Source organism: Lasioglossum baleicum, chromosome 18, assembly GCF_051020765.1.
Source record: "Lasioglossum baleicum chromosome 18, iyLasBale1, whole genome shotgun sequence".
NCBI lineage: Eukaryota > Metazoa > Arthropoda > Insecta > Hymenoptera > Halictidae > Lasioglossum > Lasioglossum baleicum.
Window position 1 is genome coordinate 4,115,547 of NC_134946.1, and position 27,531 is coordinate 4,143,077.

Sequence of the window (27,531 nt, forward strand, 5' to 3'; positions counted from 1 at the left end):
TCGATCTGCATTCCTATCGAAATTATGTGTGCGGATCTCAGGACGTCTGAATCTTTCATTTGTTTAAATAATTCGAATTCTCAAAAATAATTTAGTTACTTCCATAACCTCCTCTTGAGGTGAAATTATTTATCATTTCATTTGAACAATGTAATTGAAATAAAATATCATTTGAAAATTGTAATTCATTTGATTGAAACGTCAAATCAAAATAAATTTTTTAATAATTCATTATTTCAAATGATTGTTGTCTTATTTCAAATTAAATGTGCCCAACCCTGACATATAATTCGCATTTGTATTGAGTAAATATTGATTTCGAAATATTCTCGAATGTGAAATCGGGCGATAAAATAAATTTTGAAATATTGTGCTATACATATAAGTAAAAGTATTTCAATGACTATTTCGAATATTTTTTATTGGAAATGTAGCCAGCTCTGTACTGCAGCGAAGCCGAGCAGTTACTAGGCAGACACACTCCGATCCGATGCAAATTTCCTCGACACCCGAGAGCACAGATCTGTTAGGCGTGTAGGCGAGAGATGTCCATCCTCTTATAGGACCAGTCCTCCACTCGCGCCGCACGAGACGGTGTTGGTAGTGACGCCATTGGCGTCACCTGAAGACTTATTCGGATGAGGGAGGAATGCGAAAAATGGAGACTCTCGATTTTAGAGAGAAATTAAATGTGCTGCAACTATGAGGTAAGTTGCATCTTGTATAATAATATATTCATATATCATGATAATATTAGATGATTGCGAAAGTTTGTGCCCGATTTCAAAGTAAAACTCAAAAGGTTGCATTTTAAAATAACAATCGATAATTTATGTCGCCACCACCGTTTTCTACAATTGCCTCCTAACGCTTTACAAACTGGATTCTTTTTTCGTAAAAGATAATCAGTTCAAATGAACATAATGTCCATTATAATATTGCTATGAATTGTTACTATTATGTATAATATGGAAAAACATTCGCTTCGACCATGGTGGCGCCCATGGCCGTCGCACAGTTCCAGCACACACTGTGATGGTTGATACACGGTGCCTATTGGACGACTCTGTAGGTACATACGTACAACTCCACGGGATTACGTGCAACTTTCCATATCGAGGAGTTTTATAGCTGTGGCTCTTGGTAGTGGGATAACCAGGGGCGCCTACACGCGTTCGACTTCGACCACTTCAGCTCGAAGTGGTCAATAAGACAAACATCCGCGAGTACGGGGCTGCATTCGTGAAACGTGAATGCCGGGAGTACCATCCAAGAAAAGAGATGTTCTTCTCTCGGATCGAATAAATAGCAACGCTTCAGATCGACCCTCTCGATACATGTTACTAGCATAATACTCGGAACGCTATATAAACAACTTAGAATAAACGAGTATTTAATTCAACTCGCCCAGTAAAAATATTATAAACACATTAAATAATCATTTATACCGGGCCGCGTTACACGATGTTTATACATTCCACAGAAGTAAATATAAGTAGTATTATGCTGGTATAATAATTTATTATACAGCATAGTTCGTACAAAACATGACAATCACTTTACAAACTGTTTTCATTATACATAATGCAACTTTCTATGTTTCTTACAGGATACTTACAGGATACAGTGTATGTACAATAAATAATTGCATGCATTTAATGCTAATTGATTGAGACACTGCGGATTGTAAAACATACAATTCAAATATGAAAAACTTTCTTCGTTTAAATTTTACCTGTTAATGTTTGTCGTAAACGCATATAATCCACAGTGTACTAATTACATTCTAGACTTGGAATTTAATTGTCCCTAGAGCTCAGACATGTCTAACAATGCATTTAAATGCGTCGGCAGCCAATTCATGCCGTTATGACACACGAATAGGACGTTGCCGTCTATGTAAGCTTGCACATTGCCCACTTTGTAAACTTGTTTCGCTTCCCTGTAACGATTTGGTATTGGCATGAACAGGATGCCTCTTTCCTCGCACTTCTTCTGCACGAGGTCCTTGAAGCCTTGGGGAATTTGCGATGCTGTTCTCACTGCCTCTGCGAGTCTCTGTGAAAATGTATATTATCATAAAATTTGCAACGAAACATACGACTAGATTCCAATGAATGTATGTATAATAAATCAAATCGTACCTCCATCCTTGGTTGAGCATTTGCTGGCATCTGTGACATAGTAGGCTGAGTCCTTTCCAAGCTTGTCAGATACGAAACTTGTTCCATTGCTCCTGGTTGATGGCTTTGTGGTCCACTGACTGCTCTATTCATCATATCCAATGCTTTCTTGAAATGCTCTATAACATAAATTGATAATGATAACTTAGTATATACATATATCAAATTTGATTGCATATTAAACTTACCTTTCACTAGAGGTTCGGAGAGTAGTTTCTCACTCAGCATGCTTTTCCATCCCATGTACCAGTTCGTAACTTGATCATAGTTGGGGGAATGATTCAACCACAATGCTAAAACTTGCAACCATTTCGGGAAGAAGAATTTGTCGAGCAAACTTGCCATTATGTGAATTGGAATCAGCTCTTTCCATTCGTAAACCCAGTTCCATTGATCTAAATGCTGCTGGTGTGGATTTATGACAAATTCTGAAAGCGCTACTTGCAGTTTTGGGATTATGTTTTTTACTAGGAATGCTTCCATGTCTCCCTTTGCGAAGACGTTGGACCATGGTTGCAGCATTAGCCTGGCAGATCTGTCGGATGGATGCCAGCCTCCTAATGCAGAACCTAGTTTCCGACGTATTATTGGATATATTAAAGTGTCCAAACGATTCCCTGCAACAATCAAATATTTAATAAGTCCTAGAACGTAAGAATAGCATTTTTCAACATGAATTTTGCATTTTAAAATCCATACTTACGTAATAGTGGTAGCCAAGGATGAATCCACGTGTGAATAGGCACAGTGTCCGTAAGAGGATTCCATTCCTCCACTTCCAAAGTAAGCTTTGGAAGTATCAATAAATCTAAAATATTTTCCAATATCCAACCCGGAAGTAATGGCATCCAGATTTCTATTAATTCGATAAGGGGGTCTGGCTGTCTACAAGCCCACTGTCTGAAATCGAAATTAGTGAACAATTCAACTTTGATTTTACCTTTATTTATATACAAGAAAATAAAACTTACTGTACAGCTCCCCTAATTGACGGCATCCACGCATTCCAAACAAGCTTATCGTACGGATGCATAGTTCTCGTTTGAAGCGTTGTGGTACCACGTTCCAAAATACTCTTCCATTCATTAAACAACTTAATAGGTTGCATTGGTTGCATTGTGGGGTTCCAACTAGCTAAACAATCCTTTATCTTTGGACCAACAAAACTACAGGCCCATTCACCAAGCTCGTACATTTTATATTCCTCATAGTATTTATCTTGCAAATCTTTGAAGGCTTCAGCAGTTTCTTGTAACGACAATTGGTTGGTTTCGTCCATTAACTTGTCTATGATATCTAATACATTTTCTAAAGTATCGATAAGTCGACTGTGATGATCTATAACTTTAGATAAAGTCTTCTTCTCTGCTTCTAATGCGACCACTCTATCACTCAAATGCCTCGTTCGTCTATCATTTTGTATAATATCCTGTTCACACATATCTAGAAGTATATTTAAATTATGCTGAAGCTCCGGTAGTGCAAAATTAACTTTGGATTTCTTGTCGGTAATCACAACATTTTCATCAGGTCTCTGTTGACCTCCAGCTATTGCATGATAACCACTGAGGATTCTCTGTTCTGGACCAGTCATATCTATAACCTTAACTCTACTCATTTCATTTGATGAACTCACTTTCTTATTAGGTTTCAATTTTCCATCTTCTAATACTTGATCTACACTTCGGTATACATATTTTACTTTCTTCTTCGTTGCAGTGCTGTCTCCTTTTCGCCACTGCGATAATTTCCCTTTGGGATCTTTCCCCTCCTCTGCATCCTCTTCCTTCTTCTTTTCTGGCACTTTTGGACATTTTTCTGGACCATAAGCACCAATGGCACCTCTACCCTTTCTTAAATGTGCTTCTACTGGGGCACTTATGCCTTGTAATTGTTTACCCAATCCTTTGCCAGGTTCAAAACCCATCTAAATTATTAGCAAAATATTTATTAATATATCTTTATAATCGGAGCCATATAAATGGTATACAATTTTATTTATGTACCTGTAATAGTAATTTTGCTCCAATACCTTTTGTATGAACCTCCCAAGTACCCACTCCAGTTTTCATAAGCAAGGGGTTAACTTTATTTTGCTTTCTACGTAAGCCAGCAATATCTCCATCCGTATTCATAGAAAAGGATGCACGTAATGGTGCCATGCTTGGTCGTTCGTCTTCAGAACTGAAATAATGAAATCAAACGATAAGAAAATCGATGCTGAGCCACTACCATTTCTTAAAGCAAAATTGTGTAACAAGTATCAACTGGAAACAAACTATGAACTGAACAAGTAAGAGAAGAAAATGTAATACCTTGAACTATTTGGGTATTCCCTCTGTGATTTACTTGTATTCGCATTGTCGCTATCATCTTCGTCTTTCTCCTCCTTTTCCTCTTTCGGTTTCCCTGCTTGTTGAATACCACCTGGTACAAAACTAACGGGAGCAGTATAATTTTTTGGTCCTTTGTCAAAAGTTCTGAACGATGGTCTAGCAGATAATTCATCTTCGTCACTATCATCTGCCCAAATACCTGAGGCAAAATCATTTTGGTTAGTCACTCAAATACTCGAAATCAATTATAGCAGTACTGTATATATATATCTTTAGCAGTCAAATTATTAAAGTAGAAATCTTACCAAGCATTTGTTGCTTTTTGGTTAATTTTCGTCTGGGACGATTAATATTAAATTCATTTTCAAGATCGTAGTCTGTGATCTCAAAACTTTCTACCTCGTCTTCGGACATTTTGTCAATGTATTTTAATACGTTCGATAAAATAAGATGAATGAATGTTTACTGTTTTACTTTATGTCACTTTATGTTGCTTTATGTTGCTTCATGTTGCTTTATGTCACGAACAAGATATAGATTTTAGATCCAGTTAGATCATCCTTAAGTCTGTGGCAAAGAGGATACAAGAGTGCTCACGCCCGGGGTCATTTTTGCCACCACTTTTGAGATAGAGGTGGATAGATAGAGCTTGATAGAGCTGGACAGAGCGTGACAAAGCATACCCATATCATTGTACAACACCAAATTTGTTTATATAGCAATATAATATATTGCTCAGCACACAAGCTGTCAATGAACATTTTCTTGACCTGCTCATATACTAACCGAATCGAACCGAATCGAACCGAACCAAACACTTTTCGTGAATGGTTTCTGTGTCAGAAACGTCTGTAGAATTCAATACTGTAATGTAAATTACTGCTAAATAGATAAAGAATTTTTCACATAAATACAAAACCTGTTTTATTTACAATTTACATGCTCTGTCTCTATCTATAATCTACATTGACATTGACGAAAGTGGTGGCAAAAAAGGCACCGGGCGTGAGCACTCTCATATCCTCTCTGTCTGTGGTTGCAGTGAGAAGTATAGTAATGTTTCGTTCTAAGATGTCGCTGTAAGCACTGTGAGCTGACTGTGAGCGAAAGCTCGTTCGTAAGTTGGTAGCGTTCGTAAGCTAGGGTTTTGCAAAAGCTACAAATAATTTTGGGTAGTGGCTTGGAGCAGCTTCGTAACCTTACGACGCGTGGTTGACACGGTTTGTGTTATTAATAATTTACCGGGGTTTTTGAAATAATTCACGTTCCCCTACTACCGGTTTGTCATAATAATCAGTGTCAGTGCTGACAGTGTTAGTGTTGGTTGTTTGCTAGTGCCGGTTTGTTGTTGCATCTTCGTTAAGAAAAAGTTGATCCGACAATGGGAAACGTTCACACCTGTGGTCCAAACGAAGCTCTCGTTGTATCAGGTACGCAAATCAATGGGAAACGATGACTTCATCAAGCGGTGCGATATAATAACCTAAGAGCTGCTTCGCTTGATTCACTTTCCGTAGCTTTTTACTTTTACCGGCTTCGAAAGATCAACAAAGTTGTGGTCTGCTTTTCGAGAGAGGATTCTTGAGATATGTACATCAACAGTCATAATACATGTCCATCGTTTTCTTATAATACGCGTATCCCGGGATGAAGCTGACCGGAAAGCTATTATGACCTCAGATCTCTTCTCTCGCAAAAAAGACGCTATTTCATTTTGTCAGAAATTTTGATCATTTAAGTTAGTTGATCATAATACGTGTGTGTATTTAACAAACTCGTACTAACGTCATCGGTGTTACTGTTGTATATTTGATATCATGTACGTAATTGCATTTTTTTATTTTTGTAAACAGGTTATTTATTTTGGAGCAATGTATACCATAAAAGTGGGAAAAATAATACTTCTCATAACTGTTTCAAGTTGTATATATAAATTTTCATGTTGGGAAAATGAGAAATATAAACAACAATTTCGTTAATTTAAAGTTAACTAAATAATGGAATTACAACTTGTGCATGTAGTAATTAAAGTTATATTTCAATCCTGAAATGAAATGTAGAATAGAAAAGTAGAATAGATCAGTAGTGAACCGATAGACTAACCTTACATATCTAGAAATTAAAATATTTTGAGTTAATCGTGCTTATATCGTATACTATCATGCATAGTATAATAGCAACAAGGTTAATGGCGGTTATAGTCTTTCATGGGGTGGTAAAAGTAACTGGGATATAGAAACAAGATTGAGCTGAATAATCTCAAGGTGAAACCAATGAACGTACACGTATGTTCGTATATACTCTAATTCTGCCAATTGAAAATAAGATCAGAGGGTTAACAATCTATGAAAGCATAGTCATTACAAACTTTATTAATAGAATACTGTGCGTATAATTATGTATCAGTGTCCATAGTATTTTTAATATACTCCACGTACTTATAATTTTAGACATATTACCTTTCATGCGCTTTCTAATTTTGTAACTGTTCAAACCAATTTTGTAGTATTTTATACATAATCTATGACATTAAATATATTGCTAGGTAAGACTAGTTTAACAGTAGGTTTATGGAACATTAAAAACGACTATATTATATTACTCTGTAAAAATAACAAGAATATGTCTATCCAAATTTTTAGGCATTTTTAAAGGTAATATATACCTGAAAAAAGTAATTTGTTCAATCCGCATGGATGCATCTTTAAAAGTTTAATACTTATAAATTAAAAATATTAGAATCTGTAAGCCTAGCATTAAATATTTTAGCAGAGAAACATTCAAATAGTCCGTATGAATAGTACAAAGAAAATTTAATAAACTTAGAAATATTTTCTTATTGAAATAATTACATTTTGAACTTCTGTTAAGAAACATCGTTTGCAATATATGTATAGCTAAGTATATAGCTTTATTAAATACATTAGTTTATTGTTTTCGATCATTTTTCGAAGATGATTACAGACAAATAAAATCAGCTAAATTTTCTAATATGCTGATATTCAGTTATGATTAACAAGATGAATGGAAAGGATATTAAAAATATTTCCGCGACGTAGTAGTGTTATCGGATATATTTGCTTTTGTCACGGAAGCGTTGAGTTGTAGATGCGTGACTCATCCAGAATTTTATGTCACCATCGAACTCCTGACATGCTTCTACACATAAAGGTGTCTTTTGTTGACACGTACAACGATGTAGGTCACTCGATTGTCGTGCAATGTCGCGTGCACGCAAATATGTAATTCATTATCTCACACCTAACTCATTCAGAGGAATTATATACATTGTACTATGGGGATATTGCGTTGTACGTATGGCGGCCTTTACGAGGACGGGCTCTTATTCCTATACATATGACGCGTCACGAGCGATATTTACGTGGCGGCCATTAGCAGAGCGAAATGTCACGATTAAAAATTTCGTATTTCGAAATTTGCAAGAAATAGATTACAAGATTTATGTACAGCTGTCGTAAAAAATGTAGCGTTGAAAATATTTACTGAAAAGAATTACGTACGGTTATTGAAAAACATTTGTTATTACAAATATTTATATACATATTGTATATTGTATATATAGTTTATGTAAGGCTCAAATATTTAGCATCCAATTATTTTTAATTTATGTTTAAGGGATCTTGTTTTTGTTTTGTAAGCTCGTAGATAAGTTTAGAAAACTTATAATTATATATATGATATATATATATATATTTTATAATTTATTTGTACTGATAAGGATTTTGTTTTATCTGAAAGAGGGAAAAGATTGTATTATTTTTTTTTTATTTATTTTATCAAGATTTTTTTTTCTGTATGTTGTAACAAGTATGTTTTTATTTTAAAATAAAGAACAATAGAATTATCCAGTTATACTGTTTTTTTAAATTTTTTGTCGTTTATTATAAGATGAGCATCACTGGATTGTATAATTTGTAATTATTCCATTTTTGTATTATAGTTCAAATAAAAATTCACATTTGTATGTACTCTAATTGCAAGATATGCAAAAATGATTAGTCTAATTGCAAGATAAGCAAAACATGAAGGAAAAACAGGATTAGTCTGTGATAAGGCTTCTGCGTTGATGTATTTTACGCCTTCAAATGTAGATACGATAAATGCACTGCCACTTAAAGACGCTTTCCATTTCTAATGAGTTTGTTATCTAAGATAAATGATTGCTGTCGTTTACAATGTTATATTACATTACTGTTGCTAGCAGGCCGTTCGAAAAATTTTGTATCAAATTTAGCACAGTTCGGAGAGAGTTCTAAGACGATGATGGTAAATTTATCATCCGTAATTTTCTCAAGAATTTTCAAGGTCGCCATGAATTTGGTCGAATATCTCGGAAAATATTAGAGCTAGAGGGGTGGTTTAAACAGCAAAATTATGTATTTTTTATAAGGAATAAATCTGCGAACGCAGATTTCCAATAATACTTTTTCTGAATTTTTCCAAGTTAATGGAAAAATCACCCTGTATTTTACATTTATAATAGTATGTCTGTTTGTTAGGCATTCAGAAAGTCTTTTGCCAAATTTTTTAATCACAATTCTTATAATTTCTATGACGAAATCAGTATAAACATATAGACATATGTATAATTTAAGCATGCTCTCTGAACATCTCACACAGGAAATGACAAAAACTTGCATTTCAACCTTCGTTTATTAAAATATTCTTGGGAAACGGTACAGTTGTAAACAATTGTATCAGAGAAGTAAACAAAAACATACGATCACTTGACACGAAATGTCGCGCACAAGTTCTAAAATTGCGAGATTTTCAAAATCTTTCACAAATGTTGTGACGAGAAAATCAGGTTTCCTATAAGGAACAATTCATCATTAACTCTGTAACACTTCTAATTAACATCCCAAAAGTAATACGTTTTCAACAAATACTCAACAGTGTTAACAACTACATCGAAACGACTGCGTCTTAATTGACTTCCACCAAGATTCTAATTAGCTAACCAATGAAGTAGTTGGGTATTTAACGAACTTCACTGCCAAAACTCCTTGATCATATCAGCCGCCTTCTCTCCAATCATATAAATCCCCGCGTTAACGTGTCCCGTAGGTATGGTCGGCATAATACTGGCATCAGCGACCCTCAATCCCTTCATTCCATAAACTCTAAGCTTGGGATCTACAACGGCATAAGAATCGCTCTCAGGTCCCATCTTCACGGTTCCAATCTCATGATTCATCATCGATGGCAAATGCTTGATAGCACACCGCCAATAGTCATCGCTGGCAAACTCGAATTCTGTGCATCCAGGGATCTTGATATCATGCAATCTACTCCCATATTTCCTGAAGGAAGCCGTCCTGGAGATGTTGATAGCATGTTTGATGCCCTCCAGGATGATTTCCACGTCTGCCGGGTGGTCGAAGAAATTAGGATCCATTTTTGGCGGATCGAAGGGGTTCTTGGACTTCAAAGTCAGCCTACCAACGCTCCGGGGGTTTTGCAGAATAGGCCAAATGGACCAGGCGTCCTTATTTTCGATTGGCTTGTAGACAGTGTGGTAAAGCTCAGGGGTGATTCTCAAAGCCTTTTTCAAGGGTATACCCCCGTCAGAGTGTACTGACCCAGCGGCGAATAATAGTTCAATGTCAGGTCTACTATCAGGAGCATACTTTGTCCTGATGAAGGCCAGAGCCTCTGCTCCACCTGGCATGGACATCAGGCCACTTCTATTCAGAAAGTATTGGACGAAAACGCTAGGTCTAGCCAGTCTGCTCTGCAGCAAGGACACTGGTTGATTCGCCATGAACGTTAGTCCCAGGAATCCTATATGCTCGTACATGCTATAGCCTACTTTCAAATCCTTCAGTACTTTGATTCCCAGGTCCTCTAAGTGATCCCGCGGACCTATACCGGACAGCATCAGCAACTTCGCTGAGTCGATAGTCCCTGCAGATAGGATTACCTCTTTTGAACAGAAGACTTGTTTGCGTTGGTTGTTTTGGATGAACTCTACACCGTGCGCTTGGTTATCATCGTTGATTAAGACTTTGGTGACCATCGCGCCTGTTGCTATGTCGAGGTTTGGGCGATTGACTCGTAGGTATGCCTTCGATGCGCTGCACCGGGTCCCTCTGTCTAGGTTCGCTTGGATGTAAGAGAAGCCGATTTGATCTTCTCCGTTGTAGTCTATGATCTTGTAGCCTAGCTCGCGACCAGCCTTGAGAAACGCTTTCGCTAGGTCTGTGTGGTATGGCACGTACTCCACGCACAGGTTGCCTTGATCGCCGTGGTAGGAGGAATTCGTGATACCTAGAAAAACATCATTTTTCATTATATACTTTTTCAGTTATGTTCGATTTTGCAAGGTGTTGCAGGTAAACAGACTCACCTGGCACGTTGAATTTCTCGCTCTTCACATAATAGGGCAGGACTTCGTTGTAAGACCAGCCCTCATTCCCAAGCGCAGACCAAATATCATAGTCCAGCTTGTTCCCTCTCGTATGGATCATATAATTAAGAGAACTGGTGCCACCTAGGGACTTCCCCCGGGGCCAGGAACACTGTCGGTTGATCATCCCCAGACAGCAATTCTTCTGCGGCTCAACTGTGTAACCCCAGTTGTAGTTTGATAGTTGAAAGTATCCTACGAGAATTGGGATCTGGTGAAGCACCGTCTCGGTCCCGCCTGCCTCCAGAAGCAGCACATTCCATTTCTTGTTCTCCGAGAGGCGATTGGCAAGGACGGAACCTGCAGAACCAGCTCCCACAATGATGAAATCGTATTTCTTGTTATTGGGATCGACCCTGTTCAGGATTTCTGATGGTGGCCCGTATGTCCTCAATGATTCCAGTAGTGATTGGGACCTTATAGGGACGGCGAGAAACGATGCCAGGAGTAGCACACCATAGGCAACGTGTACCATATTGCTGTGAAGAAGCAAAGTACTAATTTGGCAGTGGACATCAACTAAGGATTTTTATGTTAAATCATAAATTTTCGAGGGTATCTTTAGAGATCGCAGGTCAACCCTCTGGTTCATAACCGAAAAAGGCTGTAGCCGGGTTTGGGGGTCAAAATCGTCCCCGGGCCGATTTTAATTAGACCTGAACCATTCGATAGCCTACCAAAAAAGAGACGTTTCTGTGAAGTTTCAGCGCGATGTCCGACCTGTACAGGTAGGTACATAGATTTTGTAATTATACACATCAAACTGGTTTGATATTGTCACGCCAGGAGAAAGCTACACATTCCCATATTGCATGGTACATACTGCGTAACAGTATCTGGGAAACTCCTACCAAAAGTATTTCCAGAAATTGCCGAAGATGATAGCCCAATTTGATAATGTTTCTGTAAGTGTCGCAGAATCCGGAAAAATGCAAACAGATGCACAGTTAAAAAGAAAAAATGTTATTTATCCATGTCAATAATGCCACTAAAGCGCACATCACTTTGCCAGTCCCGTGACGTTCACTTTTATGTTATGCAGGGTGTCCCAAAATTTTGTATTTTCTTGAGAGGGGCAATTCCTGAGATCATTTGAAAAAACTTTTTCCTTCGGGAGAACGAATTTGTTGAGAAGTTATTTACAAAAAACACACAGATCAATCAGAGCGCGGGTACAGAGCCGACATCCGGCCCTGACCCGAATTCCCGGTTAACGAAATCACGTAGAAGATTTTCGCAAAGGACAAGGTTTCTTCAAATGACCTTGGGAATTACCTCACTGATGGAAGTTCCACATTTGTGGGACCCTCCATTGGTACACGTTTATTACAAGTATAGCTAATTATCTACGCGAGGTGCATGATCCCATTCTTGGCAACTCGGGAATCGAATTCAGCCATTATGTTATAAACAAATACAGTCTCTTTGGCAACTAGATCCGGTTAAATGGCTTCGTTTTAAATTGCTGTGCTTGTTTTTCTATTCTTTGTTTCTCGTTAGAATTGTTCTCTCCACTTGTTTCACGGGTAAAATTTTTATGTTTCAATTATTTAATCTTCATACGATCCTCGGAAATGTTCCACTGAGAATTCACTTATTTTCACAATGTCATCAAATGACGTGGTCGTATAGACGCAAAAGATCGTACCGAATTTTGAGCCGTAGAACGTATAAGGATCTGGCCCACACGTTTCGATCAATTTTGTAAGAGTAATTGTCGTTGTCAAATTGTTGTTACCATTATCCTTGGTACGAATATCAAGTCATCCAGTTCCGTCGCTATCAAAAGACCGGACGGCGTTGCTTGTCCGCAAAACTGCTTCTAGAGACCTAGTGTCCACTTTCCACTTCGAGATCCACCAGAGAAATGTGCTTTCTCGTTGCCGTTCACGTAATACTTACCGGAGGCTTGAGTAATGCTGACTAGGACTCCACGCGACCCCTTCTCGTGTTTTCTATGTTCCAGCGTGCATCTATTTGATCTCGTGTACGTTTCACTTTTATACCCCGTCCATTGTACACTCTCCTCCAGAGTTTTTACATTAGCATGTCCACGCACACTTACGCCAATATGTATGTGCCATTCCAGGTGTAACAAGTGGGGTCGCAGTAAATATCGTACCATGCGTATGGACAGATATTTTAATTAAGTGTGGTTGATTTTATTTTCTCTATTATATAGGGTCTCCCAAAAATGTTGTTCCTTTCCTTGAAAGGGATTTCTAAGGTAATTTGCAGTAACTTTTTCCTTTGCGAAAATGTTCTCCACGGCTTCGTTAATGAGTTATTAACGAGAACGCCTAAGCGACACGCCCCTCTGAGTGCGGCGTTGGCATTGACAGAGCCGGAATCCGCCCCCTACGCCCTGATTGGTCCGTGTTTTTCGCTAATAACTTCTTAACGAAGCGACGGGCAACATTTTTGTAAAGGAAAAAGCTACTTCAAATGACTGTAGGCAACGTCCCCTTGAAAGATCCTTCGATAATCCTGCTGTTTCACTTCGTGTTTTAGTTAAATACATTTTTCAAAAATACATTCGACTTCTTAATACTTATAAACGGTACTGTACTCGTACGTTCCATCTGAGCAAATGTGCCATTATTTTTACCAAGTGCAGTCTCGTGCTCTTCGTACATTTTAAGTATGTTTTGTAGACGGAGACAGTTCAGTGATCTTCAGGTACTACAATATAACCTCGACTATCCGAACTCAATGTTATTCAGCGCACGATCACGCATTTACATGCTCATGCAGTATCGCAGACGTTGATCGCATAAATTAAATCTAACAATCGATTGTACGTTTTTGCAATAAATATACGTTTCGACCAATTTTAATAACACAAAATTATATATTTTAATTTATACTAAACATTTGATTTTTCTTTCTGTGCTGGTTTGCGACACTCGTTTTGTTATAGAGTAACGATTAAGATTTCAATAAAAATTAAATTTAAGTTTGTTGCGAAGTAAAACAATTTTATAAACTCGAAGCTCTGCAATGTTTAAAATATTGTTCAAGTTCAGAGGTTTACGTAAATTTTTCAGTTCAATCCGAGAAAAGACAAAATGCAAATTTTTTTGAGACCGACAAAGATCGTCGTTTTCTCGGTTACGATATAGTAATCCGTTAATGTTATGGTGTAATACAGATTATAAAATGTTGGAACGAGTAACGAACCGTGGTCCCATAGGCGTCCCATAGGCGTCCCATAGGCCAATACGCATAAATTGCGACAGTTCTGTTATGCAACTAGTTTCGAATTAGTTAGCAATTCAAATTCGAAAGTGAAATCTCATATATAGAAAAGAAATTCTCTCTGCCTGGAATTGAAATTCTATTGGAATAATGAATTAGCGTCGGGAAAGTACTGCACATGCATGCCGCAAATTATTTTCAGTGTTACAGCGTTGGCCAGTGCGTGGAATGTTTTAATTACAACCGGAAAAAGGAAGAAACCTGCTCGCGAATGTGTTCACAAAGGAAAAACGACTAACGATTATTCCTGTAAAAAGGTTCGAACAAAACTCGCCTGCGTTGTTCCACGTACCAAATAGTTCACGCGTAATTTAGGTAGCATACATAGGTTAATCACCCTGTACAGACATTTATTTCTTCTCTTAATAATTACGATGAATCGAATTCAAAATTGGTAAAAGAGGGTTGAGCTTTTGAAAGTACTCTCGGTAATCTTATCTCGAGTTAATTGATCCGAAAATTACTTTCTACTGTTTTAAAACGCCGTAAACTATATTATTATTTTAAGTACACGACTAATGAACTCGAGTGAAAGTTTAACGGTTACTATGTATTGATAAAAGCTTCGCCACTTTCCCATCTCTTTTAATTTGTTTGATAATTTCTAAAAATAATATTAATGATTATGAAAGAAATATTAATGTATCAATATAAAAAATGTCTCTTGAAAAATATTGTAAAAATTGGACAATGTTTAAAAACATGATCGATGAAGGATTATTATCGCACAGTTTTGTAGCTTGATGTTGCGACTATCCTGCAAAAAAGTATAAAAACTAGAAGTTGGGTTGACGATAAAAGTGAACGGATCTCGGGATCTGTTTTGCAATTTTGGTATGAGCTTCGTAAATAGAGTGTACAGTCCAGAGCACACACGGCAGAACCAGTACGCAGGAAAAGTATATTTCTTGCAGCCAGATACTAGCTTATCATAAAAATAACCTTGTACCTATTCATAGCTTTTATGTTGCTAACCTGCAGAGCCACTCTAATTCCTTTTACCAAAACTTTTCCGTCTTTTTGCATAGCTCTGCTAATATTGTACAAAAATTCGTTAGTGTTTTATTTACTGCTGATTAGCACATCAGACTATTGAAAAAGATTATCAAAATAAAAAAATTATTTAATGAGGGAGGTATTGTTCAATTAATTTTAATTCTTTTAAAATATTCATTTATGCCCCTTGCTGTATTTCGAAATAAGTATTTGGTTATTTAATAACTGTAAACGAACACACAAATTCATATATTTAACATACCTGTAGTATGTGGCGTGGCTGTAGTGAAAATAGGAATTTTTCAAAGTCCACAAGACAAAATTTTACGAAATAAATAAACAAACAGTTGTTTAAGTTGACTGAAAATTTTACATTCACTGCAGGTGATCCGATCTTCACGCGACCAAGTTCACTGCCGTTCTGCCGTGATTTTTCTGCCATTTGGTTGGAGGGAAAGTATGTTTTATTTTGATTGGTTAAGAGGTTAGTGTTTCACGGTCAGACTGAATCGAAACGAAAGGGAACCGTTCACCCTGGGTTTACTCGAGACACTGGAAGTTGGTAGCTTTAGTACTATATTTCAGGATATTTTATAAAAATTTTAGCAAAAATAATATTTTTGAATAGTACATTTAATGTTTTCTAAAAAATAAATACGCAGTAGTCAGTTTACGTTTCTTTATTTAGGCCCCAGCCATCCCACAGTCACTCATTTTTAGAAAGGGATTTTGCAAATATAATTGTTTACTTTTACGTCTTATTGATTGTTTAATGTTGTATCAATTTGACAGCAACGAACAAATTAAGTTGGAGAATGAGGGATGGATGGGGTTAATTACAATCTTATATTAAAGTTACACTGTATGGCACGTAGATAGCAAAGTTTACCTGAGAGAACATAATTCTTTATTACAGTTGCAAACGATTGTTATTTCCGTTAAATTGTATAAAGTTGTGAGATGTTACAAACAAGTTATAAAAATTATTCCCTTGTCATTTTAATCTTCTACACCAGCCTTGTCCAACTTCTTCTTCGTTGCGAGCCACACGGTTCCCACTACTGAAGTGGAGGAACGTCACCTCCCACCTTGACATTCTTACATGCATACAACATCCTTACTTATAGTTTATTGATTACATTATTATAGAATTAATATTCATAAAACCTGTAAAATCTTGTTTTTTGGTCTGAAACACTCCAAACTCGTTAAATGTACATAAAATTCTTTCCGCAAACATCAATAAAAATACTTAAAATCTAGTTCAACACAACCATCTTTTCCACAATGTCCATAGTTTAAAAAAATATATATTTCAACAACAAGTGTCTCTACAGTTCGCAATTATCCAAAAGCAATTGGAAAAATCACTATCATCATCTCGTCGTGGCATAGTCCAGCCAGTCGCTCTTAACAAGATCCGCACCCTTCTCGCCGATCATAATAACCGGCGCATTAGTATTTCCACTGCTAATAGTCGGCATGATGGAGGCATCGATCACCCTGAGACCTTGAACACCGTAAACTCTCAACCTAGGATCCACCACAGCGGTAGGATCAGTCGGCGGTCCCATCTTTGTGGTACCAACGGGATGATAGATCGTCATGGAAATATGCCTGATGTGGCACTCCCAATAGGCATCCGAGGCAAACTTCAAATGCTTGCATCCTGGCAGATTGACCCGGTACGTTCTGGAGCCAAACTGCTTGAAAACCTTCGCCTCGCTAATTTTTATAGCGAGCTTGGCGCCTTCGACCAAGGTAGCAATGTCTCTAGTATCAGCGAAGTAGTTGGCGTCGATAATAGGACTGCTGAAAGGATTAGAGCTCCTTAACCTGACAGTGCCGCGAGATCTTGGTCTCAACAATAATGGCATGATGGTCCAAGCGTCCTTATCAGCGATGGGCTTGTAGACAGAGTCGTAGACCTCGTCGGTAATTCCCAAGACTCGCTTCACCTGAACTCCGGCGTCAGAATTGATAGAAGCTGGCGCCATGTGGAACTGAATATCAGGATAGTCGATGGACCTATTGGCAAACTTAGTATTGACAAAGGCGTAGCCTTCGACCCCTCCTAGGGTGGTCATAGGCCCCCTACCATTGGCCACGTAGTGCATGGTGATTGGCGCAGCCTGAAGACGGTTTTGCACTATGGCAACTGGTTTATCGATCAAGAAAGTCAATCCTCCCATGCCGACATGATCTTGGAGGTTATCTCCGACTCGAAGGTCCTTGATCACGGGGATACCTAACTGCTGAAGGTGCTCGCTGGGTCCTATGCCCGACAACATCAGGATTTGGGCGCTGTTCACGGCGCCAGCTGAGAGGATCACCTCTTTGCGAGCTCTGACGATCTGCCTGCGACCGTCGCGAAAGAATTCGACGCCAGTGGCTCGCATGGTGACCGGGTCTACCAGGACTCTGGTCACGTGCGCGTTCATGGCCGTGTGGATGTTCCTGCGGAGTCTCACGGGCCGAAGGAACGCCTTTGCTGTGGAGCATCTGCTGCCTCTGCGAATGGTTCCTTGGGCGATCATGAAGCCTGTTTGCCGCTCGCCGTTAATGTCCCTGTTCTCGTAACCCAACTCCACTCCCGCCTGCACGAACGCAACTACCAGGGGCGTTTTCCACGGGGCTTCCTGTACCTGTGACATAGGCAAAATTGGGAATATATCTGATGTTTACGAGGACATTGTTCAACGAAGACACGAGATCATTTCTTACGTACCGTTAGGTAACCGCCCGTAGAGTGATAGGCGCTCTTCTGAAGATAAGGGTTGCGATTGTCCTCAGACTTCTTGAAGTAGTATAAAGCCTGATCATACCCCCAGCCAGGATTACCGAGAGACTCCCAGTGGTCGTAATCATGACGATTCCCTCGAACGTACAGCATGTAGTTGAGCACACTGGAACCACCTAGAACCTTCCCCCGGGGCCAATTGCAGCGGCCACCCTTCATCGCCAGACATGCCCTGCCAGTTGGTTCTGTTTTATATTTCCAATCCAGTTTCGTCAGCTGAAGATAGGCAGCCAACGAAGGCACGTCTGTTATTTCGTTCTCATCTGGCCCGGCTTCTAGTAGAAGCACCTTCCAATCCGGGATTTCCGATAGTCTGCTAGCTACCACTGCTCCTGCCGAGCCTCCTCCCACCACGATGAAGTCGTACTCCGGGTACAAAGGGTATCGGTTGATGGGTCGACTTTCCGGGTCCAGTTGGTCGTAGCGGTAGTAGGACAGGCCTGCTATTAGCAAAGGGATTAGCCATAGGCTCGTTCCCATGAGACCCAGCGCTCCCTTCAAGGCGGACGTCACCACGATCGCGCTGAACACCATGCTTCTTCAATTGGAATTTTGAATTAGTTTGAAGATTACAGGGTAGCATAACGTTGGGAAGGATGGGGTTAGAGGATGTCTGGAGGCCGAGTGCCTAGTCTTTCGGTCCTGGGTACTTTGAACGGTGTGTAGGAGATTATGGTGATCATCGTGTAGTCGGTGGGCCTGTCGAAGTCTTCATGGGGATGATTGTCCTGTAATTAAAGGGAAATTGTTAGAATTCGAATCTGTGCATCTTGTTGTATTGTACATTCAATTCTCTTATTAACAATTTGCGCCTAACGCGACAAATCTTGTTCATTTTTCAGTTCTTGTTCCGGCAGTAAGTACAATTTCGAGGTTATGATTGCCAATTACAATGAACATTGTAAAGTGGAACTGTTTTGAAAAGAAGAAAGTTAACATTCCTTATGAATACTTTATTTTTCCACTCCCACGTAAGAGCGTGTCTAATTAGTCAAAGCCATTGACACACTGCAAGGTTATTTAGAAAGTATATTACATCACCGGCCATGTGGAATTTATATTTACAGTTTTTACTTGGCCTCTATTAATATTCTACACCTACATTATACTTTCAGCTTTACGAAATCTCATGTTATTCTCATTAAATTCGTTTAATAGATTACATAAATTGCAATACAATTTATTATACAGGGTGTCTCAGCTGAAGGAGGCCACCCAAATATCTCCTTTATTTTTAATGACACAAAAAGAATATTTTTGACATAATTTAAATGGTACCGCAGAAGGAATATCATAGAAGAACCATTTTTTTTTATCCGGTTATTTTTTCATAATTTATTCAAGGTCTGAAAAAATACATTTGAATATGCTTAATTAACAAGATGGAATAAAAAAAAAGTTTTCCCGATAAAAAAATAACGATGACCTTGGAAAAAACTATGAAAAAAATTACCGGACAAAAGAAACTGTTCTTCTATGATATTCCTCCTTCGATACCGTTTAAATTATGCCATAAATATTTATTGTGTCATTAAAAATAAAGGAGATATTTTGGTGGCCTCCTTCAGCTGAGACGCCCTGTATAATTAGAATGATTTTATGAGTGAGAACAAGCTGAAAGTGTGAAATATGGCTTGACTGGTACCAAGGTGGGCCCCGCAGTGGTGAGGATGAAACTGTGATAATTACGGTAGAGACCGTCGCGACAGTTATGGAGAGAACACTGTACCCTCTTGTGGGACAGCCTGTAGCGTCTTCCCATTGCTAAAAGGAGCAGCTTATCAGCGTGCACGGAAGATAGGAAGGATGAAGGAAGAAGGAAAGCTAGCGGAAATGTCTTAAATTTAATTGCTCGGTCGACTAGGTTTGCGAGCGGCGACGGTCTGCTAACTTGCGGCAACAAATTGACGAAGTTATGTCGTCGCCGGTGGAAAACCGAGATGGTGATCTCATAACGGGGAAAGGAGAAAGTGTTCCACCAATGTAAACCTTCGCCACGCACGTTTCCCTTCCAAGAGGCTCCCGTGGTTACGTTACTTACGGAGCGGCCTCTCTCTCTCTCTCTGCCCCGTTCTTCGGCTTCATTGCCAGCCTTCCTGACCGTGAAAACGATTTTAACCCTCGGCCGTCCCCCCTGTCCATTTCACACATTTTCCATGAAGAAACATGTTTGTTTAAAAACCGATACATCCAATGCATTTTAAGAACAAATAGAAATATATTATCTCAAGATTTGTTTTTACGAATTATATGTGACATTAAACAAGAAGAAAATAAGAAACGTCAATCTAAATCTTGAACTCAGGGAATGCTTAGGATAGAATTGCCAGATGAGGGGAGGGAGCAAGAAGAGAGGGAAAAAGTTACACCCTCTCTGCCAGGGCCCGGTGGAAGCGTGGGGATAGCGTCGTAGAAGGGGAAGGTAGAGTGGGAACACAAGTCTTAATCTAACGACTCTGCTCAGGGAGAATATTAGTCGAGAACGTTTGCAATTACACTTTTCCATCGGTTATTTACAACGTGCATTTTCCACCGTAGAAAGAAAAACCGAACTCTCGTCGCACGAGAAAGTTTTAAGGAGGCTGTTTCAAATTAGATCGTTTGCTGTAACACGGAAAACGATGTCGAACGATGCTTGTTCAATTGTAGGAAAAAAAACGAGAGAGAAACTAGCAATTGGTTCGATGGGATCGTTCTCGAGATTATCTTCTAACGACAGGTGTCTGTTTAAATAAATATCGTCCGAGACTGCCTACTCTAATTTATCGGACAGTGCAGGCTTATGCAACCGACCATTTTTAAAGATATTTTTTAATCCTTTCCAAACTGATTTTCAGAACTGCAATATTTTTAACTTTCACTTCAACTTAATAGTTTAATTTAATGTTTTTATCTTAATTTGATATCTTTAACTTTGAATTTATAATTTAATACTTTAATTTGGTGTTGTCAACTTTGAGTTTAATTTAGTACTTTGATTGAGAATATTTTTAACTTTAAATTTAATTTAATACCTTAACTTAATGTTTTTATTTATTTTTCGATATAAATTCGAAGGATTTTGAAGTTGATATTTTTCGAAGGTAGAAGATTTCTCGCGTGCGCGGGAATAAAATGCGGCGTCCCTGGCACGGTGCCGTGAAATTTCTGTATCACGTATGAAAGTAACGCGGAAGCTGGCTGAACTTTTCTTGCTAAAATTGCTCGTTCAGTCAGCTGCGGAGGGAAGCTCCAGCAATATTTTTCGACACTGGTTCTAGTGTTCAGTATCACATGCCATTCAGCCTGGCAGAAAAACTAAAGTCGTTTAGTCCATTTATAAGAAGGTTATTCTGAAGGTGTGTGCCACCAATTATGAGACTGACTGTAGATACTACTTTGAGAAATCTATTACATTTCCCATGTTTTTTGTTTCCTCCGGATTAGCAGTTCCTCTACGGTTATATTACGTTCCAGTATTTTTCTGCGACTTATGTATTTCCTGCAATGGATAATGATATGTTGAGCGCAAGTGGAGCGCGGCAAATTAAATAGTTGTGATATTGATTTGATAATGTCTACGAGTAGAGAGGATTGTTTGTTCTTATCTGTCGATCCTTTCGTATTTCAATATTTATGACCTGGTCCAGGCATCGTTTAAATAATATGGTATATCATTTCCCTAAGTATTCAAAATATAAAAAGAAGTATCATGATTAGACTGCGGATTTTTATGCAAAATAACAATTGTATTGTATATATATATATATATTTAAATATATTTTAAAATATATATTTAATTAAAAATATATTTAAAAATATATTTGAAATATATTTAAAAATATATTTAAATTAAATATATTTAAATATTATTTATTATATTAGTTATTTCTTTTCTTAATGACGTTATATAGTTGAAAAGTAATGCAACAGTATTCGTAAATTATCTAAATCTTCTTACTTCTTAGGTTTACGTGTGTCTGTTCCTTTCTTTCTCATTTTGATTCTTCTTGCGCGTACAGTAGGATGAAATGCCATAGAAAGTTGGCGTAATTTTTAGAATTTCGTAAGTTGCGTAATTATGTGAAACCGGTCACAAACGTTTCCAATAGAAAGGTACGCGCAATATTCATCGTTTGTTTTCTCTTCCACTTCGCCGTATTAACCATAATTAATTCATTAGCTGTAATTTACGACTCTCCGCGAAGTGTTCACACAATTCTAAGGTTTAGCAGTTGCAAACTTGCATACAATTCTCTCTTCAACCATGAGATTAAAATTTACTATTTATAATAAAAAAAAAAAAACTCAAGGCGACCTTGGTACCTCGATAAAATAGCAAAATATAAAAACATCTAATTATTACATAATATGTTACACTTGGAACCATACAACTTTTGTTTCAACCATTTTTTCATACACCAAATAGTTTACAGATAATTCAGGTGGCACACACACCAGGCTGAATCAACCCGTATAACAATTAACGGCACCTAGACACCGATTGGTCGGAACGATAGGAATTTCATTATTGTAGGATTGTTCGATTCTAGAACTTCCGATGTCCGCCATGAATATTTCACGCGGCCCATTTGAACCCGCCATGTTTAATTCACGTTCGATCGCGGCTCAATTTTCCTATCCACCATTGTCACGACCCGGCATCGCCTAGTCGCTCTTACACAATCAATTACGCTCGCTGAATTTTCTCGCGTGTAATCACCCGTGCGCTCGTATCCGCTTATTACCGCTTCGTGACACCTGCATTGCACACAGAGCACGCTAATGTGGCCAGACCGGGGAAATTGAGGGGAATATACAGGTACCCCTTCTCTGTCATTACCGGATGAGTCACGTGAGATTGGGATACATGCAGGACAGAGTGGGGAGTGGAGTCGTGGAAGGGGAAGGTAGAGTGGAAGACAAATTTTGATCTGATGACATGGAATTTTGAAATGTGGACAATAATGTTGTATTTATCTTTTTTTTTGTAGCTTATTGTATATGATTTCTTGATATTTAGATATTTTATTTTGTAGCTTATACACATTTATTGATCTCTCTTATGCAATTTTAATGATAAATATTTATTTAATATTGTTCAATCTAGATGGTATCATAAAGATTATAGAGTTAATTTTGTGGTTTATTTTACTTATGTATTTTTTTAATGTTATTTCATAATTTTAAATAGATAATTTCTGTTTCATTTTTAAATGTACATGGAATTTTGAAATGCGGACAATAATGTTGCATTTATCTTTTTCTTTTATAGCTTATTGTATATACGATTTCATGAAATTTATATATTTTATTTTGTAGCTTATACAAATTTATTGATCTCTCTTATGCAATTTTAATGATAAATATTTATTTAATATTGTTCAATCTAGATGGTATCATAAAGATTATAGAGTTAATTTTGTAGTTTATTTTACTTATGTATTTTTTTAATGTTATTTCATAATTTTAAATAGATAATTTCTGTTTCATTTTGAAATGTACATGGAATTTTGAAATGCGGACAATAATGTTGCATTTATCTTTTTCTTTTATAGCTTATTGTATATACGATTTCATGAAATTTATATATTTTATTTTGTAGCTTATACAAATTTATTGATCTCTCTTATGCAATTTTAATGATAAATATTTATTTAATATTGTTCAATCTAGATGGTATCATAAAGATTATAGAGTTAATTTTGTAGTTTATTTTACTTATGTATTTTTTAAATGTTATTTCATAATTTTAAATAGATAATTTCTGTTTCATTTTTAAATGTACATGGAATTTTGAAATGCGGACAATAATGTTGCATTTATCTTTTTCTGTTATAGCTTATTGTATATACGATTTCATGAAATTTATATATTTTATTTCGTAGCTTATACAAATTTATTAATCTCTCTTATGCAGTTTTAATGTGATAAATATTTATTTAATATTGTTCATTTTAAATGATACAATAAACGTTATGGAGTTAATTTGGTAGTTTATTTTACTTATGTATTTTTTAAATGTTATTTGATAATTTGAAATAGATAATTTTTTGTTTCATTTTTAAATGTACATGCCAAATTTTGTTCTATTATACGAACTATGTACAGATACAATGTGTTGATTGTCTCAATCACTTCAACCGCCAACGTGATGATCCCGAATGATCACAAGCAATCATGGACAACCGCGCACGTTTAATTCTCGGTGTACCTGGCATTCATCTGCGGGATAATTTCCAACCAATGTGCCCCTTTACAGCGGAGTCACGTGTATCCACTTTTCTACCGCTACCACGTGCTTTAAACAGATTAACCTTTCATTAACCACTACCCCTTCATCTTAATAAGAATAAAATAAGAACATTAAGTGGGATCTAATATTGATACGAAGAAGAACAAAATATTAATTAGAGTAAAATAAGAATATTAATTTGTATCCAATGTGTGAATGCTAAAAACGATATAACACGATACTTCGTTACCCAATCGAACTCTGACTTCGTAACTATAATTTATTCTTATTCTCTAGACACCGATACAAGTATCCAATGACATACAAACTGGATTGCACTCTGTTTCTTAATTGCATAAATGACAGATCTATTTTCGCATGGAACACTTTCCTTTCGTAGCGTGACACTTGCTAATGATTATACACGTAGCATAATCCATATATTTTTAATTCCGAGATGTTCAAGATTTTATCAATACGATTTAAAAAATTGTTTCCGTTATTTCTTAAATTATTTTGTTCTTTACTATTGTCTCAATTATTTTCCCATTCAAGTATTTCACGAATTTATAAAAAGATCAGTCACATTATATTAACTTTTCAAATGTTTACAGATTTTAACCGAGTATAGGTATGAGTAAAAATATTCATAAATGTAACAGAATTTGCTACTAATATGATAAAAAGTAGTAGCTGAAAAATTGGAACAATTGGACGATTTTTTTAAATATTGACGTAACAATGTCATTGGAAATTAGAAGTTTGTCCTGTGACCATTTCAGGACATTCACATACGCGCGTTCGTAGACGAAAAAATAGGTCTTTTGAGGGCGATAGCGCCCCAGATCGATCTTTTATGTAGCGTTTTTGAGTACTAAAACCCCCATTTATTGTATTATCGAGAAATGAGAACGCGAAACCCGCACCCTTGTAATCCTGGAAACGAGTCTACCGCCGTAAGTGTAAAGTTGCTGTAAATTACTTTCTGTGTTGCTATACAAATTCAGTTAATTCTAGACCTAGCATTTATTTTACAATTAATTTTATCAGATAATATATTTTGACAAGATTCACATTTTCAAGACTCGCATACACACGAGACTGTCAATTGCATACCAGCATTACGATCACAATTAGAATAATTGTAAGTCATTGTAGTCACAGGGCCATTTTCCATAATTAATAAAACTTCACCGAATCGTCCACTGCAGATTCGCAGCCACCAGCCAAACATTATCAAACCGAACGAATTCGCGTATCAAACTTTCACTGATCGTGAGAGGGAATTCCCTACACGCTGCCGGACCTCGAATTTTAGTTCCACTCACCTTCGATCCTCTCGTCGACTTCCGGTGTAGAAAGTTGCCCGTCAAATCCAGCCACCGTTCACGATTTTGACCTTCGCCGGCCGATCGATGATCGTTGTGCTCCCTTAAAGGACTACCGATCCTTGCTACCACTTCTATATTGCGTGAACACAATCAGATAAAAAAGTAAAAAATTTTTGGCGGATCCGTCAGTGGCGCCTAACGGATAACGATACGATTCCGGAGTGACCGCCACGGAACCGGTAATGACACTCGGAAGAACTATACCGTACTGTTCCGACACAACACTCCCTACTCGTTTCACTCTCACCGTCCTTGTTGGTCTGGCCGGTGACTGAATTTCCTCGTCCTTCTCAACCGTGCTTTGGCAGTGAAAGTATTCTCTTCCTGTGGTTACCTACGCACACCTATCCCCCTCTTCAGAATGTGGTAACCACCGGTGCTTACACTGACGCAGCCATTACCAGACCCTGCGGTCTGTTACTCCAGCCAGGCTCCCCTGAGCCTAAGGCTCTTATGGTTGTCTGCGTTGCCTTTTTTTATGCGGTCCTGCAGCACCCAGAGAATTTCGACTATACGGTACTTTCGATTTTTATTCTGGAAATTCTGAAAATTCTGGCACATTCTTCTCGTTGCAATTGATTACGTAATAAACCACACACACACACACACATACCCGGACAAAAACATAGCACGTCTTAAATCTTTTTTCCCGTAAAAACTGGCGAAAATACATTTCTTATGTCATTACTAGTTTTGGACATAATTTTGTACAAAATTCCACGAATGTAAATGCCGAATTTGTGAAAATAAGAAACGTTTGAATTTTTATTGATATTTATATCGTGAATTTTGTTATAATGGTATAGTAATTAAAACAACAGTACAATAAATAAATGAACTTTACTTTGTAACAATTCTTTTAAATATATAATAGCTTCCTCGCTTCATGTTATAGTAGCCATATTAGTGTAAATTATATAATTTTCAAAGATTATAAACTACATCATTATTAAAGATTATGAACTATATAATTTTTAAAGATTATGTTCATAATTTTTAACGACATAACAAAAGATGAGATTAATGTATATACAAATGCGTTGTTGAATTCCGCAGAAATGTAGTTTTGTACTGTTGTGCACACCACCATAGTTATTATTCGTAGAATGCTACACCTACATAACTTCGATTGCTTTAAACAATTTGTATGTGTACGTGTAAGGCCAATGTCTGGCCATGAACATGCCAACAGAAAGAAAGTGTTCTTCGCGTTCTCTCGTTTTAGAGAAGACATTCCTTCCGGTTATTGCCGACACAAAAATTCTCGTTCGACGTGTGGCTAATACGATTGTTAATAAGGAAACTCAGACTAGCGCTAACATAACGAATTCACACCTCGAGCAGGAGGTGCGATAACGATGGTATAACTAGTGCAAATAAAAGCGTATTAACTATGTAGTAACAACGTTTCTGCAAATTGAGTCAGCTAGGACAGAAAGTGAAAATGTCTCCGTATGGTTTCATAAGAAAGTATATATTTATAATCTTCTGATATGTTTTTCAAATGGATGCCAATGGAATGTATAATATTCAAATGTTCTCGGCGCAACGGTTCGATCAGTTTATAGGAAAAAAGCAAAATTTGCACGTTAGTTTGGAACTTTCAACGTTTCGATCTTCATTCAGATCATTTTCAAGAAAGTGCCAATGGACCAGTTAAAAAAAAAATGAAGAAATTTGTAAAAATAATTTTTCTCTTCACAAGGTTAACTCAGGGCCCTACGATTTATTTTACGGTTTCAGTGAATAGAACTTTTTTCGCAGTTCGTAATTTCCTAAAAAAGGAGAAAATTCATATCTATTGTACGCCTATATGTTCTCCACTAACTATACATTAATAAAACCAAAATAGAATTTCATTACTCTGTTCGGAATCTTCATCACGAGTCTGACTCGATATTGTAGGGCAAGGGGTTAAGGGAG

At 37.3% G+C, this 27,531-nt stretch overlaps 3 protein-coding genes across 6 annotated transcripts in view; 1 reads left to right on the forward strand and 2 right to left on the reverse strand.

Annotated features, from left to right (window-relative positions):
* Positions 1–828: 828 nt before the first annotated feature.
* On the reverse strand, positions 829–5,093 carry Sip1 (septin interacting protein 1). The gene is made up of 8 exons (XM_076443093.1): positions 4,825–5,093; positions 4,499–4,718; positions 4,190–4,367; positions 3,155–4,110; positions 2,887–3,083; positions 2,372–2,800; positions 2,145–2,302; positions 829–2,058 (listed from the first exon to the last, which is right to left on the reverse strand). Exons 1-8 carry the CDS (start codon positions 4,931–4,933, stop codon positions 1,810–1,812), a joined length of 2,496 nt encoding a protein of 831 aa, XP_076299208.1. The 5' UTR covers positions 4,934–5,093; the 3' UTR covers positions 829–1,809.
* Positions 5,094–5,638: 545 nt separating this feature from the next.
* Flo2 (flotillin-2) overlaps positions 5,639–27,531 on the forward strand; it is a 181,376-nt gene continuing 159,483 nt past the window's right edge. For 2 of the 4 annotated variants that reach the window (XR_013010976.1, XM_076443107.1), the window contains exon 1: positions 5,640–5,949. Coding sequence is in view for 2 of the 4 variants with exons in the window: in XM_076443107.1 (XP_076299222.1) it covers positions 5,901–5,949 (49 nt within the window). In the remaining 2 variants the exon portion in view is untranslated. Of the gene's footprint in view, positions 5,950–27,531 lie in introns of all 4 variants that reach the window. The other 2 variants (XM_076443108.1, XM_076443109.1) reach the window with 2 other exon arrangements.
* LOC143218163 (uncharacterized) lies at positions 8,311–25,886 on the reverse strand. The gene is made up of 5 exons (XM_076443197.1): positions 25,546–25,886; positions 17,932–18,731; positions 16,582–17,848; positions 10,890–11,468; positions 8,311–10,810 (listed from the first exon to the last, which is right to left on the reverse strand). Exons 2-5 carry the CDS (start codon positions 18,535–18,537, stop codon positions 9,531–9,533), a joined length of 3,732 nt encoding a protein of 1,243 aa, XP_076299312.1. The 5' UTR covers positions 18,538–18,731; positions 25,546–25,886; the 3' UTR covers positions 8,311–9,530.

Coding starts and splice junctions, on each gene's coding strand:
- Sip1 (XM_076443093.1), bottom strand. CDS start 4,933: ATGTCCGAAGACGAGGTAGAAAGTTTTGAGATCACAGACTACGATCTT. Junction 2,801..2,886: donor TCCTTGGCTACCACTATTAC/GTAAGTATGGAT, acceptor TGATTGTTGCAG/GGAATCGTTTGGACACTTTA. Junction 2,059..2,144: donor ATGCTCAACCAAGGATGGAG/GTACGATTTGAT, acceptor ACATTTTCACAG/AGACTCGCAGAGGCAGTGAG.
- LOC143218163 (XM_076443197.1), bottom strand. CDS start 18,537: ATGGTGTTCAGCGCGATCGTGGTGACGTCCGCCTTGAAGGGAGCGCTG. Junction 17,849..17,931: donor CTACGGGCGGTTACCTAACG/GTACGTAAGAAA, acceptor CCTATGTCACAG/GTACAGGAAGCCCCGTGGAA. Junction 11,469..16,581: donor GGACTATGCCACGACGAGAT/GATGATAGTGAT, acceptor AAAAATCCTTAG/TTGATGTCCACTGCCAAATT.